The sequence below is a fragment of the Bolinopsis microptera genome, chromosome 5 (assembly GCF_026151205.1).
Source record: "Bolinopsis microptera isolate Bmic1 chromosome 5, MBARI_Bmic_1.0, whole genome shotgun sequence".
NCBI lineage: Eukaryota > Metazoa > Ctenophora > Tentaculata > Lobata > Bolinopsidae > Bolinopsis > Bolinopsis microptera.
In genome coordinates, this window is record NC_087076.1 from 11,077,426 (window position 1) to 11,099,576 (window position 22,151).

Consider the following 22,151-nt stretch of genomic DNA (forward strand, 5'->3'; position numbering starts at 1 on the left):
CTGTTTTCAAGTCTAAAATGAATGATAAGCGAACGGCAGGGCAAATTTTATAGGACAAAAATAAGAATATCATTGTAGGAAAAAGAAAAGGCCATTCATACCAATGATCTGTAGCATTGTAATTACGCAATTAATTTGGTACCTAACCAAATTGAATATAATTATAATGCAGTCTTTAGCAGTATACAGGGTACTAACTAGTATTCAACAGATGCGATGACAATTGTTTCGAAAAGAATGAAGTGAATATAAGTGAGTTTTTGCTCAGCTTCGCACTGCTCCTTTTATATAATAATAGTGCCAACAATTTCAGTTTCTTTTCAGAAAATATGCAGCAGTTTAACCCTCTTTACCTGGAGATAGTTTTAGATCCATCTGTTTCATTCTGTGTCACTTGTTTCCCAGTGCTGGTTTGTTTTTCTTTCAATTTCTCTACTTCTCGATTGATCTGTTCGACTGCACTGGCCAGAGATTCTGAAATGAAATATAGACTCAAAAAAAGTTAAAGTCTGGAGGAACATTAAATAATTGATATAGTAATTCAGTAGTCATTGAGTGAAGAGGAAACTCAAAAATATCGTCAAATTAATCTTGAAAGTAAAGCATTAAATCCAATTATAATGTTTCCCTGATTCTAACGAACCATTTATTTCGTCGATCCGTTGGTCTCTTGTTCCGAACTGCGACGTACATCTCTCTTCCAAGTCTTCGATTCGGCGATCAACTCGATTGAGACAAGCTTCCCTTAGTTGAGACATATCTTTTGTGACTCCACGCTCTAAAGATACGGACACGGTTCCAAGCTCTTTGGTTTGGTCTGCAAAATATTAGGAATTATAATCTATATATCATCAACTATTAATTTAATAGCCTTGGTAAATTTATAAATGTTAATTTATATGGTCGGTGGCCGACCATAAGGCCCTCTGAGGGGCCTTATTGTATGGAATTCCAGTTGATTGGCTAATACGTGTCAGACCAATCGGCCGCTGATTGTTAATTGTCTAGGTAGTTAAATATCAGAGGGTTTTATTGTCTGGTAGCCAATTTAACAGCAGAAATATAATATTCGGTAAGTGCTGTAAGTAAGTGCTGTCTGATAACCGGGTCACATCGAGTTAAATTATTGGCCACCTCCTATTACGAGCGATTCTTCTTGACACGTGGTGGTCGATGGATACCTTGAATATTGAATAAGGGTTGACAACAATGCTAGTTATGTTAAATCAGTTTACCAGGTTTCAACACACGATAATAAATTATATATCTTAACTTACCACTTTCACATTTAGTTTACTTAACGAGTTTAATGCAAAATATTGTAATATATGTATATCTGCCTTTACAACTTTACTTAGCGATAAATTATTATTATATTACTGTTCTCATTACTTGACTTGGGCTCTGCAATTAATGTTTTCACACGTTATCAAGATTATTGTATACAAATTCATCAATTTCGACCACCGAGAATAAAATATTTTGGGTCATGTTCGCAGATTCTTTCTGTCAATAGTAACGATGTCGATATGCTTTCAGAGAACAACGACGTTCTCGGAGTCTGTTTTGCCGAGGACTGTCAGTTTGGTCTGGTCTAGGTCACGACAACTAGTGACCTGCCCAAACTTGTCACACTTCCCCACAATTACTACGCAACAAAACTTATGTTTGTACAGAGAGCAGCCCTATAAATCCATCATAAGCTCCCTACAGAGAACGTGTCTTGTGTATGATACGCAAAATTGGAGATCAAAAACTGGCTTATAACAGCCGATCATGAGCAGTAAGCTGGATAAAGTAGTGATTCGGAGATTGTGTCAGGCAGATCTGGGAACCGTTCTCGCTAATTAGTAGATTTGCGCACTTCCATGCGCCGATTTAAATTAGAGAGTAGGAAACAACCACAATTTGTTGAGTATTCAGGGTGTCATGGTCACTATATGTGACCAATCTCTAGCTCTACCGAAAGTTCCTGCAGCGTCCTACTTTTGCTACCTCAGAACATGAGGTGTTCATTGCCAGCTGCCTGCCACTGAACAAACTCTAGCTTCTATTCTAGTCACTACACGTGTTGTAATTTATTGTATCAGATGCCATCGTGGAGAAGGTGGTCTCCTGCACCTTTTCCGCCTCGACATATAAAGGAAAAAACCTAGATATGCAACCTGCAATCCGAAGGTGATTGCAGCCCTTACCGAGGACTGTAAGGTCTTCATGCTTATATAATTAAATGATTAAATGATACATAACGATAACTAGTAAATCCCAGAAGTTCCCAGTATCGTCATGAATCGATATACTTACTAAGTTTGGTGTCACTTGGCCATGAGAAAAGACCGTAAAATTGTATAGAGATTAGAGATAAATGCCCTTCGTAACATGTATTGAGTATTCCTCTGAATTAAAAACGACGTAAGTGTAAAGTATGAATCAGTATGAATCGTAGTGTGAAGTAATATGATGAAAAAAGTGCATAATAACGAAGTTCATAAAAGCATGAAAAAAATTATAGAAAAGGCAAACATCACGTGTTGTTGTCACGTGGAAGATAGAGTGGAATTCATAAAGGGTAATTACCGATTAGTACCAAAAGTGTCTCTAAGTGGTAGGCCAAAATAATATAATCGGGTAGAAATGTTGTAACTTAAAGTCAACTCCACTTTCTATTAATGAGACTAATGATAACTAATTTATAGTCATTAGTCATCTTGATAAAATATGAGCGGTTAATTAGCAACAATTGGTTCTTTTTGCTGCCTCTTTAGTTTCGAGAATGTGCGGTAATTGGTTTAATAAAAGTTTGATACCGGTCCTGGATCGACCTCCAGATAGCTTTCTCTGCCTAGTTTTCCAAGTCGTTGTCAAGTATTTAACGAACCAATTCACTACACTTCTAGAGTTATTAATAATTACATCTTCATCTTAACGCGATTCCTTTAAAATTAAAGATCATTCGTTAACCATGCTGGAGGAACGGAGTAGTCTCAACAGTGATGTTAATTCATCTTTTGCATGCTCAGACTTTCTCCTTCGTTTACTATTGCTTTTCACGCCGCCATAAGGCCTCGTACATATTTTGCAAAATGTTATATCAAAATGGTCTGCTAAAACGATGTTTTACTGAACTTCATTTAAATTCTGCATGGCACGAAAAAACGTTTCGACAGTTCTATAGACATTCAAACCGCAAGTCAACCGCTTTTTCAAATCGCCACCTTTTGTGTATCTTTTCGCGTACCTCGCAACCATTTGATGCCCACAATCGAATAAACTTTGCAGTTTGCTGAGATGAAATTGTGAGCAATAATATTCGGATGGTCAGTATATCGCCGTTCCCAGCGGTGCTTCGCTTTTATCTTTAATTACGTTGACGGTTAGTTTCCTGAGATCTGTAATTTTACCCGCGAGTTCCGTTTGTAGTTACATTAATTAAGATATTTGATGACGTCATCAATTACAAAACGCACACTGCACAGTCTAAGTTAGGTCTAAGGACCAATTGAAAGCTTGGCTACCAGTATAATATTGGACTCGTTCTGGGCATTGATGTAACGGCCTCGCTGGAGTAAGGAACTAGCTCAACACCACTTTAATCAGCACTCTAATCACTTAATTACGTCATTGTAAATTACTCTTGTAATTAAAGTGAGGCCTTGTTAAATTAACACTTGGCGGCTAGCATCTGAGAAATATTAATAGTTCGACAACTAATTGTGAAGACATTTTTTATAGGATAACCTCTTATTCTAACTGCTAACTATCGTAAAACGTTTTTATTACCCCGGTTATTATCACTTTTTATCGATTAACTGTTTATCAGTTGTTTGTCGATCAGAACTGGTTGTCAATCCCTAGTATAGTCCCTCATCCTATTTTATCTTAAACATGTTTTGCAGTCAGATTGTTTAACCATGTACCATAACAACTGAGTAGTCTATTGCTTTTAATTTTATTCTGATGCAAATTCTAAGAGAGCAGAAGCAGTCGTTAGATTTGAATTTTATGCATGTACATGTACTCATCGCTAGCTAGGATTAGAGATATAAACATGCTGACAGAGGCTCTAAACATCCCGCACATTACACATATTCTGATCACATACAACTTGCTCTCGGAGCTTTGTGTCCCTCAAGCTTTAAATCGAGTTCATCTGTTAATACCGAATTATAATTCCTTACCCGTGAAGATAAGTATTCGTTAGCCTTCGACGAATACTAACAAACAATGCGAACAAAATTGTATGTTAAAAAACCTATAAATCCAGGGCCATGAAATTAACGAGTTAATTCTTCTAGAAATCCAAGTAAGTATTCTCAAATTAAATACATATTATAATATAAAACATAACCTGATTATAACATAACCTAATCAAAGCACACCTCTAAGATTGGCGATTTGACGACTCTGTTCCGACTCCAATTTGCCTATAACCTGCTCCAAATCCAGCACTTTACTGTCCTGTGTTCTGTTCCTCTCTGTCAGTACACTTGTATGAGCCTCCGTTACTTGTTTTACTTTGTTGATATTTCTGTTGCATTCCTTTACTTCCCTCACTAGCTCTGTTATTCCAACATCGCACCTGATGGACAAAAAAGAGGTGTTACAGGACACATGATTTGTTTTATGGAGTTACAATTTTATAAAGCGACTCTTAAAAAACTGGAAATCATTGTACTATTTTTATTTTTGATTAGAAAATTTAACACTTTATAGGTTTTTATACAGTAAGACCTCGATTTACGGAAAATAGTACGGTAAATCGGGTGCACGGTAAATCGGGTCCCGTCGGATCACAAGGTTTCCCAATTAGGGGTTATGGTTCACAAGCACCCAAGTAAGGGGTAATTAGGCGTAGTAACGAGATTGACAAGCTCGCGTGATATTAGGGATCTATATCATATATATATATCGTATATATAAGCCGTATTTTAAAGGATTACGTGATATCAAACTAAATATTTAGACAAATTTCCCATGCTTTTGATATTAGATGGTCAACAGAATAAGTAGGATACAATTCCAAATTCACAATGCTTTGTAATAACTCTGATTGCCCACTAACTATGTCAACTAAATTGCAAGTTTGGAAAGTAAATTTGTAAGAATTAAAGAACTTATATTAGGGCTAAACAAGGGCTAAACAAGATCCTAACATTTATACTTTAAATAAGGATAAGAGCGTCTGAAGAGAAGATAACGCGGCCATTACTTTGTAAGTTAACATTCAAAAGAATGTAGAAGCTTTTATTATTTCTATTCTTTTCATTCCTTTCCATCGTTGTTATTCGTTCAATTACAATTATGTTAAAGAAGTAGCTGTTTTAGTTTCATACATCGTATGAATATTTTATTTAGCGTGACGCGCGTAAAGTGACTGGTTGTTGAGCTGCTAACAGCATGGTCCGCCTAAATTATGTAATTTCATGAATAAATTGCAGGTTGATCGCAGATGTCGAACTAAATTACAATTAGGGTAATATGGTGCACTCGTACCCCACTCGTACAATCTTGATTTTATAAAGTTATCAGCCATTGCGTAGCGCATGAATTACCCATGAATAGAAGTAAGATCGTTGGTTATGATAAATTAAAAGCGGATTATTACCAAGCGATGTTACTAATACTAAGATCAGCTGTATATCGATGGGTTTGCAATGGCCACGTATTACTGTATTAAACTATCTGCCCACTTTAAGAATCTCCGACCAGAAGTTGTTGAAAGCATTGAATTTGCTGTTTTGAAGGTTTAGCTGCTTCAGCTTTGGATTTTAACAGTATGTTTTAAATGCAGACCAACATTCCGAACATGAACCTAAAAACAGCTTTAAACTGACATATTAACCATTGATAAATCAAAATATATTTTTTCAAACTAAGTTAATTAAGTTAATTAAGTCAATTAAGTCAATTAAGTTAATTAAGTTAATTAAGTCAATTAAGTTAATTAAGTTAATTAAGTTAATTAAGTTAATTAAGTTAATTAATTTAATTAAGTTAATCAAATATTCTCTTTAGTTTCCAGTGTCTCCCCTGTATCTCACCTGTTTATCCTAGTGTCCATATTAGCGTTAACAGCACTACCACCCTCCAGAGTAGCGAGTCTAGCTGAGAGTGTGTTAATAGCGGCAGTGTTGCTGGAAACAGCACCCTCACATCTCTCCATGTCCCGTGATAACCGCCTCACAATACTCGTCATGTCCTGAAACACGTGGGCATTAACACGTGGGCATTAACACGTGGGCATTAACACGTGGGCATTAACACGTGGGCATTAACACGTGGGCATTAACACGTGGTCATTAACACGTGGGCATTAACACGTGGGCATTAACACGTGGGCATTAACACGTGGGCATTAACACGTGGGCATTAACACGTGGGCATTAACACGTGGTCATTAACACGTGGGCATTGTTATTTAACACGTGGGCATTGTTATTTAACACGTGGTCATTGTTATCTAACAACGTGGTATAAGTATTTAGTCTGTGTGTCTGTCGTCTGATGCAGATAATAACATGTTTTGGTTTGTGGTTTAATAAATCATAAATTTTGCAACAAAGTATAGTTATTTTATTTAACAATCCACCATTCACTGGTGGTGTTAATTCGCAATGTTATTAATCCATTGTGCCAGACATTAACTGTTGAGAATTTGGAGACTGTTAAGTATGTGAGGAGACCCTTATTAAAATTAACAATTTAAAAGTAGTGGTCACTAGTCTGCGGCCCCTAAGATAGTGGTTCCAACCTTGAACCCCTGGCCTAGACCTGCCAATTAAAACTGTGATGATGTTACCACTGTTGAGTCCCTGTTACCTTCAGTGTTCAACTAGACATACCTTTACATGAGGTGTCTAGTTAGGCTGCAAATTGCAACCAGGAAGTAGCATAAGCTAAGTTAAAGACTACTGATAATGGATAATTAAATAGCATATAATATGAATAAACCAAGAGGTAAGTGAGGAGTGCCTGCATTATAATTAGTACCGGAACAGTGCAACCTACTGCAGACTGCAGACTGAGAATGAAGCTGCTGATTATTATACAGTATCCAGTGAAACCAATCATTTAATCAAAAGTATCATCACTGTAATGCAATATCAAAGTGTGATTCACACCATTACCACCTAAAGCGGAAATCATAGCGCCAAACCTTTTAGCCTAGAGATAGCAGATCATAATTATCTCGCATAAACTGCGAGGTCTCACGGAGCTGTATTCGTGGCGAATCTGTTTTAGCTATTTAGTATTTAAGGTGTCATGGGAGTACAGGCTTTACAGATCCTAGCGTTGAAGATTACAATTTGACCGAGCTTAATACAGTGTGATTTTGAAGTTGCTGGTAACGGTAGCAACCCTTCTAAATTATATTATTATTAGGGTACTCGGCAAATAATGAGTATTCTAACTTGGGAATTACCGATATCAAATTTAGTCTCGGATCATGATAAAGAACTTCTTCTGACTCTCTTTACTTCAGTAACCAACGTACTCATCGTCACACTGTTCTGTTGTCTTGTTATGGTTAACTATTAGGAGGGTTAGTAAGGCGCAGCTAATTGCTGGTAGAGAATGATGATGAACCTTTGTAACTGTAATAGCGACGTGATATTTATTTGTTTCGAAAAGTGTAGGATTGCTGGAATTTGTTTGCTTGAGGCGCCAAGCTGATCAGTTAATTGCTGTCACGTGACAAAACACGTCTATGTCCACTGATAAACTTCCGCTTGCATGTCGCAAAGCCAGCATTTTATCCAGATAAGATATATCGAATAAACTAGAATAGTAATAACGAAAATTCAACAAAACTATTAACGTAGACGGATTGTGCATAGTAAAATTCATCAAACTTTTAGCTCATGAGCAATCTAACATACATCATGAAATAAATTGTTAGAACTTTTAAGTCTCGTCTGTTCTAGAAAAAAGATTTTCTCGTTCACCTTCAATTTGTATCATTAGATATGAAATTTAACGTTTTTGATCATTTAACCTATTATCGTTAAACCAGCATGAGCATGACACTCCTGTCTACTTTCGTCATCTGAATATAACTTCTCATTTTATTTTAAATTTAATTAGATATTCAGGGCTAGCATTTTGTGTACAATATACTAAGCAGTGAGCAAGATGGTTTGTTATCATTGCAGTGCCTTGTATCTCCACTGATCGCAACAACATCAAAGCGAATTTGATTTGACTATACTTATACTATACTAATACTATAATGCTTTTGTTATACGTGACGTAAAGTAGTATAACGGTCGGATGTTTTAGTATATTATATATATATATAGATCAGAATATTAATTGAAATTTGTAGATCATTACAGAGCCGCCCTTAATTAGTTTGAATAGTTCATGAGCAAGACACAGGAGCTTATGAGCTGATGTATCAAGTAGACAGCTCAAAGCTATTAATTACGACTGTTATAATAGTAGTAATAATTTGCCTTTTCTAAAATTATTGGTTTGTAATATAGATAGGAGGAGGAGGTATTACAATGTGGTTTGATTTATGACACTGACAGTTATCCAGGTCTGTCACTGGGTGGGAGCTGAATTTTGGACTAATAGCATAATTAGAAAATCAAGGTGGCCCCATATTCCATTATCGAATTTCTGAATATTGAATGAGCGATAATGGGAGTAGAATTGTTGCCCTGGTTATCAATGATCGTTTATAGTAAGTCTAGTATTCCAATTTCAGGTAAAAGAGGTCACCATGTTATGGCAGAACAGTATGATCATCATATGTAGGCACTAGGTACTGGAGCCGGCAAATCAACGTAATACTCCTACTATGCGGACTATCTCGTACTGTTTACACTATTTAACTATTTAATAAGTTAGTATATTGCACCGTGCACGGCTTATTAGGCTCAGGTCGACCAGGTTTAGGGTAATAGGTTGGATCCTCAGCGGGGAGGGTAGACTAGTAGTCTACTTTTACTAATATGTTGCGTTTTATTCGATTGTTGTTACTACTGAGACTACAACGGCCAACCAACCAACCGTACGTGATAGGAAATAATGACTGCTACCATCACTCTAACGTTATAGGGGTCAGAACTGCTTTAAAAAATTACAGAAAACGTTTTGAACGGAACAAAAACAATTTCGTCAACGAAAAATATATTTAGAAAAACTTCTTCGTATCGAAATTTGTTTAACAAAAAGTCGATTAATTTTTATTTTTTGGTATTTTTGCGCGTTTTCTTTTACGTATCAATTGTTTTTTATGTAACTTTTTATCGATCAAAACATTTGTGTTTTCAACAATTGTGTCAAATTTTTCTAGTTTGTGGTTCTAGAAAATCAAAGACTACAGTTTTGAATTAACATTTATTATTCTACATCATTCATTCATCATTGTTGTTTTTAGTCGCTGCTCCCTTCCCATTTATAATCAGAATATGAAAAATATAAATTACAAACACGGTTCATCAGCGGTTTATTTTCATAATTGACCAAGCCACTGTTGAATGAGCCCACAAGTGCTTTAATAGCCTTATAGAAAAGATAGGTAGTGACAGCAGAACAAAGGTTGGCCGACATTTTTATTTTCATCACTATCAACATCAACGGTCACTGGTCTGAGGAGTACAGCTGACTTTAACTGCGGAAGCGTCAACACATGACTACTTAGTGGCAACTCTGATCATACTTAGTGGCAACTCTGATCACAGTCTAGTTATCTTACCACCAAGTTTTGAGCTTCTAAAGTATGCAGTATATTTTATACAGCATTTATCTAAGCACGTGTCGCGTCACGAAGCCGCGGCTAGTCAGGCTGCACGTGCTAAAAGTGCGGGGTATTACTGGGCCTGGAGTCGTTTGTCCTGTTTTGTTGTATTTGGCGGTGCTTCCCCGAGTACCCTGCATGGAAAATACATGAGCTGATGCACAATGAACAATCTGCAATTATGTTTATAACTTTGCCTGACAATGAGTCTAGTACAACAACTTCAGGAACAAGATTATGATCGCATACTACTAATGAATAAAATACGCCCACTATTAGAGATCGATCTTGTCGCAGGTACGCTACTTAACTTTTAAAATTATAAAAGGTTGGTATATTTGACGGCGGAATAATTTAGACTTATACGGGGCCTTAGATTCATTTTGATTTTGGTTACCGTTATGCAGTACACACGCGATTTGTTCTCGGTCACCTCTTGTATAAATTGCAGGAGGTGTTTGCCATTTAGATATTTCAAATCGCTCTAAAATATTTCTGGAGCTGAGATGTGCTTAGTATAGGGCCCGGTACTCTGTCATCTCATTGCCTACTTTTGACAGAAAATTGAAATGTCTAGTTCTTGTTCTATCTTACTATTGTATACAAAGCGAGACGATATAAATCCGTGCCATTTTACTGATACCACGGCATCAACTTTAACGCGACTTTCCGCAAAAACCGTAAAAGATATACAACTGAAACTTTTTTGACTGGGTCAAATGCTTTAATGGCCTCCAAATCAGCAAGAAAAAATAAAAAATTGGCCAAGGAATAATGATTTTAGAGCCCAAAATTTGGACCCACACGTGGTTTCAAAAACGCCAATTAAATAGGGGGGGGGGGGGGGGGGTCCACGTTAAAAAAAGTTAAAAAAGTTAAATTAATTAATGTTAAATTTCAAAATTCAGGCTTAGAAAGTTTAACTTTTTTAACATAAATTCAAATTTGGGTTGAAATTGCAATGGAGTGAATATTCTAGACTAGTTTACTTTTAGGTCATGCGTTGGTATTTTTGTTCATTAGTCATTACATGTAGGAATATAGGAATGCCCATGACAAGAGTAAAACAGTCATATAACATAAGAACATAGGTACAACCGATAAATAATTGATACATTTGATCATTACAATAATAAATTATAATTCATAGAAATATAAAACAGCGGATTCATAAATAATTTTTAAAAAAACAACAGATTCCATTCACAGTGTCAACACTGAAAATAGGGCTATGATAATCTATATCATTAAATCTAGTGATACTAATCGTAATGAATTAATAACTGAATAAAATTCTAATGATGTTTCATAAAAGTTATCGCTCAAACAATGAGTCAATTTGTCACGATATTATATTACAAAGTTAAAAAGAGTCACGTCTAATGATGTTTCAATGTAAAAGTTATCGCTCAAACAATGTGTCAATATATTATATTACAAAATTAAAAAACAGTGTCAATGAAGTAAAAATTTGTCGCCAATTTTTCATTACAGGTGTTACTGTAATAACGTAAATAAAAGAACTTGAGGTTCTAATTTGAAGTTACTTATATCATTTAACCTGAATATAAAAGTCTATCATTAAAATAATTTTCACTATAGTGCAGCCGAGTCCTTATCGTCGTTCATATATTTTAGAACTTCACTTGTAATACGATTAACATCATACGGTTGAGGAATTTTCATTATATATCACGACATACATCATTATTCAGTAATGAAAATAGATATTCCTCAATAATCTCTTCCTCGGACATTCCTGATGTCCCAAGACTAGGGAGGCTACCTCTTATGGCCAAACAACTGGCTAAATGGCTCTTTAGATTATGAGAGCATCTATGTTTTGAAACAGAACTTCGATCTGGTTGTTTCACTTTCACACACCCCAATAGGTTCTTTACCTGCTTTAAGACTTCAGGGACTTCATTTTCAATATCTTCCGGGCTATCAATTACATTTAGATATTTCTTTGAATCCTGATTATTTTTTATTTCATTCAACGATCTATGCACAAGTTCTTCATCGTCACAACTTTTCAAATTGCTTGGACCTAGTGATCTAGTTAACTCTAGCATTACCGCAATGTGGGAAATCAAGGCAAAAGAATGCTTCCCTGACACATTTGCATGGACATAATTAGTAGACAGCTTTCCTTGTATTTTTGGAATAGTTTGAATAGTTTCCGATGACAAGATTGGTTTCACTCTAGCTATTGGGCATGGCTGATGCACAGTATTCTGCACCACATCATCCGTACTCTTTGTTCCATTCTGACATTCCGGGGTAGGTAAAATACTCATCATCCGACGACGTCTTTTCTTAGATTTTAGTCTTAATACCCGCTCCATGGATCGCACAATTGATAACGTAGGACACCTGGATTTTTTTCCTCCGAAAATATTGTATATATTCTGTAGGCAAGCTTCCTCTAAAGAACACCCAAGTCTGAATAAAACCCGTTGAATTGCTTTGGCCTTGATAATCTGGCCAGGTACCATGTCCTTACACTTCCTCAATTCAATTTCAAAATTCGTCCTGACCGTGCATCTATCTTTAATCGTTTCGGCATCGAGCGCCTTTCTTCCGGATTTCTCCTTACAAAGTTTGTTTTTCGGCGTGGAAGTGCCATCTTCTGTGGCGAATCTTGTAGAAAGTTTGTTTAAAACAGTCTCTTTCTTCGCAATCACAGGCTTATCACCTTTTCCATCATGTACTGGCAGTCTAATTGTACTCAGAGAACTTGTTGGAGGAGTATTTCTAGAGTTCAATTTGTCCCGATTTCCCTGCTGATTCTCATTCTTGATTGCAGTTCCACCTTCAATGAGTCGTGTAGACAACTTGTTAAGTGCTGTTTCCTTCTTTGAATTTAACACTTTCTTGCTGCTGTTTATCTTATCAACATCAACTGGTCGTCCAATTGTGAATTTAGAATTGTCTACTGTGGGAGTTCTCGTGGTTAAATTATCAGTGTTAGCCCGCAAATGCTCCTTCTTCTTCAGACCCGTCGATGAAGATTTATCCATAATCGTCAATTTGCTTTGCACCGTCGGTTTCTTAATCTTTGGAATCCTAAAAGTAGGGACAGCTCTCCTCTTGAATGAGTTGCTTGTTATTATCGCAGTAGTGATAACATCAGCAGATGATTCGTCCTCAGAATCATATTGAGTTCTAGGTTTTGATGAATCAGCAGCCCTTTTTGAAGTGTTGACAACAACTGATACGTCCTCAGTAGATGGTTCGGGTACAGGGATTACAGCTGGAGGAAGCTCCGGAGTATCAATACCTGATGATGTGTCCTCAGTAGATGGTTCGGGTACAGGGATTACAGCTAAAGGAACCCTTCAAGCGAATGAGCGACTCTCCTGATGCCTTCGCTAAATTGCAACGTAAACATCTGTCGTATCACGTATGTGAGACTTTCCATAACCCTTCCGCACTTACACCGCCAAGCCATATTCTTTTTTCCTATTATATGAATGATTATATTAGTAAATTATACAATTATGTGTATATATAAGATACAAGGTGTTTTTTTGAAGAGTTATCAAATCAGTTACAACTACAGAAACAATTGCAAGAGCGAGGTACTACTAGTACTAAAGGTCAACACTCATAATTGAGTTTAATTTGGGTAATTATGTTAAAATTTGAACCGATTAGTCAGCCAAAATCTGATTTTTAATTTATGTTAAAAAAGTTAAAAAAGTTAAAGTAATTAATGTTAAATTCCAAAATCTCGATCTTAGAATTTAACTTTTTTAACGTGGACCCCCCCCTAAATAGGTAATAATTATTTTAGTCTCTTGAGTCTTGACACCGTTTAGGGCTATATTATTAATTATACGGGTTCCTGCTAGTACCCATAAGGCGGCTAATGGGCGACGAAACAAGGCTGTAGATTAACTTTAAGATACTAGATATGCAAATGAGTTGGAACTGCACTTTAGTTTTGTTAGAATTGTTGAAGACAGCACTTTGCCTGTCCACAGGTTCCTTTAATTGGATCAATATTTGTTCAAAACATGCGCTCATCACAAAAAGTTAACTCTAGTATTCTGAATGAGATGCCATATTGCGGGCGATAGAATATTAAAATTTAAAATTGGTAAATTTGACCCGACAAAGTAGACACCGCCATGTATTTGTAGGTTGCGTGATGCGTATACTAAAATAATTAAGTTACCAACGCGATACCGCATCGAACGTAGTTCCACGGTACAGTGGAGCTAAAACAATGGTCACATCATGGAAACTGAGAACTCTCCCAACTCTACATGCTCTGAGTTATTATCATTTTATTCGCCTTTTACACCTCACCACAGTTAAATTATAACTTATTCGTATTATTTGAACTGTCTCTTATTGTTTGAACTGTTTTATTCCTGGTTCCCTTTGCATTAGATCTATCAATGCAGGCCAAAAATAAAGTCAACAAATTATGTCAGACCCTGTTCCTTTTATTAAATTAACTTTTATTAAATTATGTTTACAGTTAGCAATGCTATTATATTTATACAAATTGTCGTGTCAATTTAATAGCCTAGGATTTCCTAAGAGAAGCGCAACATGCGTATGACACAGCTGAATATTTGATAAATATATTCGTATATTTTAAATGGTGCTGTGTAAGGAAGGTAATGCTATTAATCCCTCGAAAAATTGCTGATTATTGGATCACCAATGAAAAAGAGCTGCATTTCAGCGAGGTGAAACCATTCGACAGTGATGGGCACGGAAAATAAAATTTAATTGCACATATCTATTATTTTACTCCGTAGTCCGTACCCACTTTTGTTTAACCCAGGAAAAATAATCTGAAGAATCATTAAGGCATAAGATTCATTTTGATTAATACTGTTTTGATTTTTTATTTGTTCCGATTTAAGTTTGGCATACACGCCAGATAAACACCCCAGCGAGCACTGCGTCTATCCCTGTTATAATCAGCCTAGAATCTGCTCTCTCGATACTCTGTGGAACACGCCTGGAACCTCGGGACTCCTGGCTTCTGCTCCCACAATCTACAAGGAAACATATCATCAACTCTCCATACAAAGTAACAAACGTCTGCTTCCGCGGAAATGATCTCAGGCTATCTAGCAGATTCTACTCGCAGTATGGTACAAAGAGCTGCGATAATATCTTATTAGTAGATCTTATAAGTATCTTCATATTATATAAAATACTCGAGCGGGGGAGATATAGCATATGGAAGACCCACGTGGATATTGTTGGAGCCACAATCCGGCCCATGCCGACTAGTTCCTTCATTGTTATCTAGCTTCATTTGTTATCTAGCCTTTAGATTGCCTCTTGGCAACTTGGCATGGTATTGTAACTCATGGTACCACTTACTAATCAACCATACCAGCCAATAACACCTATCCCACGCACTTTTAGTAATATAGCTGAGTTGAGTAGCAGTAACTGGTCATTTCAGTGATGTGTTCCTTATGAGTATAGTGCCTCGGCACAGAGTGCTTAGGGTTACCGAAAAGGAGATAAGCACGTCAGGCCTGCCCTTCTATCTTTTGTTGTTGTTCCTTATGAACGCTTCCAGGACTACACTTGTGTCACAAAACACTTTACTATTCCCCTGTACTAATTAGAACCCTATGATTAGCTCCTATAGCCCACCCTAGTTCTACACTGAAACTCTGTGTTTAATTACAACTTTTCGTCACACACATGTTCTACTTTACGGTGACTATTACGTGTCAATTAAGAGATGTTACCCATTTTTAGAATATTCTTATTATAGTTCAACCAAGGTCATTATACTTTGCTTCGTAGTTCTAAGTTAATTGTCGTCGACTAATTTTGTTCTTTAGTGCTTTAGCTTTGTAGACGAATTTTTAAATGCGCAATTATTTTCAATTATTTTCAAAACAGAGCAGACCACCATTCTGCAAACTTTAAATTTGTTGGAATAAAAATGTGCCAAAACGCAGTTGTTAATAAGAGCTTGCTTTGCAAGCAGGATTGTAGTTTCTTTAATAATTTTTGTCACAGCCACCAGTAATTTGGGGAGGGACCCATCCCTTTTACAAACATTCTTTCACCATATCAAGTTAGTGATTCTACCAGCTTCTCAGATAAATGGCGAATTGATAATAATACCTGACCACGGTGGCTCTCAACTAATGGTGCACAACACTAACTCAACCTATCATAGTTTACTTGCTGTAAATGCTGCTACATTATGGATTTTTCTTCAGAAAAACTTTAAAATATTTATCTGGAAAATTGCTCAGTTTCTGCACCTCGCTTATTCTTTGAGTTTTCCGGTTGAAGTGCTTGTGAATTCGATATGAACCGCACTTCTGGAAAATGTTTTTTCGTGTCGCCTTCTCCTTAAATATAAGCAAACATGTTTTCTAATAAAATTTCAAAATGATTTTAATTTCTTATAATACAGCGTCCATGTTCGTAATAAATTGATAATAAATTTTTCGACAATATCTGCTTTGATCCGAGTTTCTATTTTTTTTACAGTGGATAACAAAGCCCCTTATTCAAACCCCTGGAGAGTATCATACTGGACACTGGTGCCCCACCGATACTGGTACCGGTACCACCCCACCGGTACCATTACCGGCACCATAAGCCCGCAGGCTCAAATGTACTTAATTGGCCTGGTCCTACCATTGTGGTTGTATTATGAGCGTTAGCTTGAAGTTGTAACTCTGAAATGCTGCCAGTGCGTGTCCATTACAAGTAAAATTATTGGTAGTTAGCGGGTTGAGGAACAGTTACTGAAGGCAGACGTGGAAATACGTATGGTCTTTGTTTGTTGATAATAGCATTTCAACACTTACCCATACCTTATAGTAACTTGAAAATGGAATTCTATAAATTTTTGAGAGATTTTAATTTACTTTTGTGTTCTCATACTTATTTCAGACCTCACTCTCAAGCTTAGATCAATGCAGTGATAGGGAGCCATAGAGCTCAATTTCACAGATACGCCCTAGGTGCTACCGGTACCAGCTACATGTTTAAATATCATCAAATTCCTTTTGTTTCCGGAATTAGATTAACCTTTCTATTTTTCGTATTACTAGTCTCTACTCTCTGAAGCATACCTACAAAGCTATTTCTTACTAAATAATTCGTAGACTTATTTTCAACTGTCAACATTCGAGTGGCCTATGAACAGAAGTCTTTAAAAATTCATTAATCACTTCATTTCTCTAATTCATTCAATTATTAGTTTCCTTTCATTTCTATCTGCAGCTTATACGGACCTCTAGTGAACATGGTTTTAAACCAAACTTAATTAGACAGTTTTGCTGGTATGGTACGCCCTCAGAGAGATGCAGCGTCTCACACAGATGTGACAGTTCCAGTACAGCCTGACAGTTCCAGCTTAAGTTCTGATGTTTTCTTAATCTGAGCTTAATTTGTATCGCAGACGAAGACCACATTTATAGTTATTTTTGCAGCAAAAAGCACACTTGATCTTTTATCCTTGCAATTACGTGATGCTTCCAAACTACGCAGATGACTTTATCTCTGTATCACCATTTTAAAACTTTTCGCCGTATCCTCGACCACATTCAGCATTGAAATGGAGTCACAAGCTTTGTTAAATTCATTGACTTAGTTTTGAAATTGATAATGCAGCTCTATAGGACATGGAGAACAATAAACCACGAGTACTTCTTATTTTTAATTCTATTAAATAGGTTTATGCAATTTGTCGTTCGCTTTTTGTGATATCAACTGCACTGGGATTGCAACATATACCTAGAAAGTAGAAAACAGTCCTTAACTCCTTACTGCTTATTACTTAGTTATATTATTGATAAGTGATAACAGAATAAAATAACGGACAATTTTACTAGTTATACTTGTAAGGTAATCTAAAACTTTGGCGTGGTTACATAGCGATAAATATTATGCAGGCCCAAAAAATGAAATACGGAATCTCGCTTATTCGTGAGTGCTGAGAGCAGGAGACGTTTTAGCATTCATGTCATGACAATTTGAATTAAAACACACTTGTCCGTTATCCAGTGAATGGCCCTAAAGTGCTATAAAACATGCACAAATCCTTACCATGGATGTCTGTTTCAATAGTCTCGCATAAATGCTTCATCGTTTCATCGCTAGAGACATCCCTCAATCAATTTGATGGATGTTTTTCAGCATTTTCTATCATTCACACACCCAATTGAGTATAATTTTACAATAATGTCTGAAGTTTTATAAGTGTCGCTGGTTAGGACTGATACCTGTATTGACCAATGACCATTACATTTTATTCCTTCAGACAAATCAGGCTTCTTATACCTTTAACAACAATGTTATAACGACTAATCAAATTTAGGTTTCATTCTTGGCGCGGTGAGTGGTAAATCCTTTCTCATTCTGGCGGCTGTCGATAAGTTGAAAGGGCCAATCAAGAGTATACAATTATCTGATTGCACTATGTTGGCAGTACGTTTTTATGCAATAGACCTTGCGAAGCTAAGAAAGGCTGAAAATATGTTCATATCTAGAGAAGTGTCGACCTGCTAAATTTTGATTTCTCTGGCCTCTGATACAACCCGCCGCCAGATAGAGTCAGAGATATGTATCACAGTATGTGGAGTTCATGACTGGTATATCTGTAAGGTGTGACAAATTTATCGTGACAGTTTCGGTGGGTTTTCCTTGTACTCCGTCAGACCACTTTTTCCTAGGTGAACGTACTGTAGTTCGACACGTACCGAAGTTCTACAGAGGTGATTTCTGGTGAACTTCGGCTGTCGAACTTTAGTACGTGTCGAACTACAGTATGTGAATATTTTTTCTAACTTACTTAATATTGAAAGCTCATATACTGAACGAAGGCTCACAACAATTTAAATACACAACTTTTAAAACTTCTAATTTCCATTCACCATTGTTATTAATTCAGTTTGCACTTTCGACCAACAGCTCAAAACTATGTATCATCTCGTGATTGTTGATTTTTGACAAGCAAAAAAAGCAGGAGTGACATAAATAAATCGAATTTAATCGTTCCTTTATTTCCCTAGGACAATCTGAGTTTAGCTTAATGCCTTCCCTTCACTACCTAATCTTTAAATAACTTGAAATACTAGAATTTATGCCAACGAAAGGCTTTTTTGGACACTTTCTCTGGGTTCTAGTCTCGCTGCAACAGTTTTCGTTGTCTCCAACTAGATTGACATGCGGCAGCTATTGCTAAGGACCAGTATCTGGAGGACTTCCTTATATTCTTACTACGTCTGTCGCGTCGGGAAATTACCCCTTTACAGTTACAGCACTTGTCTTGGAAGAATTATACTTATTACTTACTTTCTGAAGAAAACGAACAGTCGACTAAAAGAAAAAATATACGTCAGTTCTGTTAGACAAGGTTTTGTTTCTTCTGCAGATCGTCTTCTACAGATCGTTTTTTTCAGTTTCGGTTTGAATGACGTAATTTATAACTTCAATTATTTTCCCCTATTTCAGTTTAAGTTTATGTCACCGTGCAATTTTTGTTAAAGTATTTTGTTTTGAGGATTTTAATACGGTAATTTTACATTCTTTTCATCTTGTACTAAGAACATTTGTTTAAATTTCAGACTGTCGAAGATGTCGAATATCTGACATTTTTCGTTTAAATAATCAAAGTCGTCGTTTAAATTATCAAGATCGCAACTACAGAGGAGAAATAAATTTGCATCTTGCTAGTTACGTTCTAATATGTCAGATACTCTCAGTGAACATTATCATGCGTTTGACTTTGCACATTATTAAGCAATTATTTCGGTGTAAGACTCTGATCTTTGACTCGGGATGACGTAGATAACGGGTTATGATTTTAGCAAAAATTTGCATAATGAGTTATTAGGACATTTGGGCACAAGCTCTCGTTTATCTTAACCAAGTTTTTCAATCTAACGTCTGAAATACATAGGACAGTACAGTTTAGAGATTAAATGATGACCAAAATATAGTGTTAAATTGTACATATTATGTTAATTTAAAACTCGCATACTTCTACCCCCTCTTATCAACATTACCTAACTTTTTGGCACTCAGACAGGGCCTAAACAAGACAGTTCGTGTAGTGAAGCCCCTCCTTAATTGTCCTTAACCTTTCTTTAAATACCTCATAGCACCTCTTTTAAAACAGACATATGGGAATAGATGTCATTTGTAAAGCCAGCTGCACTTCTCTGTACTGTATTAAGCTGTCGTTTTGTGTTGTGAATCTGACATACTACATATTATGCTAAAAACAGGACATTTTTCATTTCACTTCCAATCGTAATTTTACATGCTGAAAAAAGATTCTTAAATTCCTATACTTAGGGATGATCTTACGTTATGATCTAAATTTTAAACCTAGATTAAGTTGCATGGTTTTGCATAACGAAGCCTCGCTCGGTAATCCAAAAGTAGTAAATAAATATAATATTCCAGTATTTAAAACACATTTTGTCCGACAAAAGCCATTCAAACGAGACGAGACTTAGTTATAATATGGAAAGGAACTTCAAACGTTTTATAGCTTTTTTACTTCCCATAAGGTTTTATACGTTAAAACTTATTTTAAACTAGTACTACTAACGAGAACACGAAAGAAGCATGAGAGAAAATAATATCATAGGTTAACTTCAAGACTGAGCCTACTATATATACAGTTACAAGGAGCTGGTTTTTGGTAGTTTCTAACTTCTTTTTAAAAAGCGATACTTTTCAGTTATAAGCGCAGACACTGATCTCAAGTTCGATAGTTTATTTTTGTATGTGGCCTGTGCTCTTTTCAATTGTTCATCTTATTGCGTTTTAAGACAGGTACAAAAGCTTCTTTTTATTTAATTCGACGAATCGAATTCAGATGTTATCAATTATTTCCTGAATAATTTCATGATTATGCTAATAAAGCTAGAGGCCGCAGCAAGTATGAGCTCTTGTGATCAAAGGCCGGGCAGATTACTTAAAGATAGATGGAAGCATTGTGAACGGGTGCATGTAAAGCTGGCTGAGTTTAAGGGTGGCTTTGTGGCCACATTTAATTAAGACTATTGGAAAAAGTAAAAACAGTGTGTAATTGGAATTTTTCCCTGTCTTCTGAGATGAAAGTACTGTAGCCGACCTTGTACCCCCTTGTACGTGGTACCAGTTTCTTGCCATTGTGAGGTTATTAGAGATTGACGAGTATCTACAAGTTTCAAACATCAAAAATGGCTATGTTATGAGCCGAAACTTTTGCACAGTTTGTTTGTTTTGGGACCGGTTTTTGGTACACCGGCCAATGTTTACAAAATCATATGATACATAACAATATAATTGTATTTAATATACGAGAATATTAGAATAGAAATGAAATCTTAAATTTCTATTTATTCCCTGAAATTGTTACTAAGTTCAAAATAAATTTATATGATGAAGTCTATCACTATAAGAATATATATGAAAGTCAGACCTGCTTCGCGAAAACTAACAGTTCTGTGTGCTAACAGATCCTGACTGATACTAATTTACACTAACTAACTAATACTCTTAACTATATAAAAACCAACTAGCTAGTGTGTGTGCTCGTAGAGCAACTTAAATAATAAAATATGAGCCACAGTTCATGCTGCCTAGATCTCCTCACAAAATACTGCATCGTAAAAAAACTCGTTAAAAACGGTTTATAGAATACAACGGCCACCACTTACACCAAATTAAAATACATACTATGTAAAAACTACACTGTATCACCACGTAGATAACGAAAGTGAACATAACATATTAAAGTTCATAAATTCTGATAACAAGTCAGTGTACTTGTAGATAAGGCTCTAGCTCTCACTAACACAATTAACTTTATTGTCTATGATAAAATAACGCTTGCTATTGTCCTGCTTTATTAGTTCTTTCATCTGTTTGACAAGTCCACTGTGTAGTATTCTCTGCTCCCTTGTCCTATCCGGTGCAAGATAAACTGACTTAAATTCATCATTTGTTTTAAGTTTGTGTGCATTCCTTAGTATAATGTCCACATCGCTAGAGCTTTGTAACTGAACTTTGATCGGTCGCGTTTTCTCAGGAACTTTCTTCCCAATCCTGCATATCTCATCCGTGTCAGGAAAATGACAGCCGGCCTCAGCAAAAACTGACTTGAAAAAGTCCGGGAGAGGGTCCATCTCTAATACGTCCTCCCACTCCCCTTCTTCCGTCTCCTTCAAACCGTAAATAATTAAGTTTCTCGATCTTTCTTCTTCTTTATTCACTGATCGGCGATCGCACGGCTTCTTTCACAGTTTTTGTTGTCGGCTGATTGTTTTGGGCGCTGTTCTTCTTGACGACATATGCCCAACTTTTCATTTCATTCTTTACAGTTTTCTGCACCGATTCGATCTGATTCTGCTGTCTGTTTATCAGCTGCTTTTGCATTTCTATCTGTTATGTT

The 22,151-nt window shown here is 36.2% G+C and overlaps 1 protein-coding gene across 2 annotated transcripts in view; it reads right to left on the bottom strand.

Annotated features, from left to right (window-relative positions):
- The window catches only part of LOC134815776 (protein FAM81B-like), a 31,333-nt gene that overhangs the window by 1,377 nt on the left and 7,805 nt on the right, over positions 1 to 22,151 (bottom strand). For both annotated transcript variants that reach the window (XM_063824366.1, XM_063824367.1), the window contains exons 4-7: positions 6,042 to 6,199; positions 4,380 to 4,579; positions 644 to 817; positions 354 to 474 (exon numbers count right to left, since the gene is read on the bottom strand). In XM_063824366.1, coding sequence (XP_063680436.1) covers positions 354 to 474; positions 644 to 817; positions 4,380 to 4,579; positions 6,042 to 6,199 — 653 coding nt within the window. The remainder of the gene's footprint in view (positions 1 to 353; positions 475 to 643; positions 818 to 4,379; positions 4,580 to 6,041; positions 6,200 to 22,151) is intronic.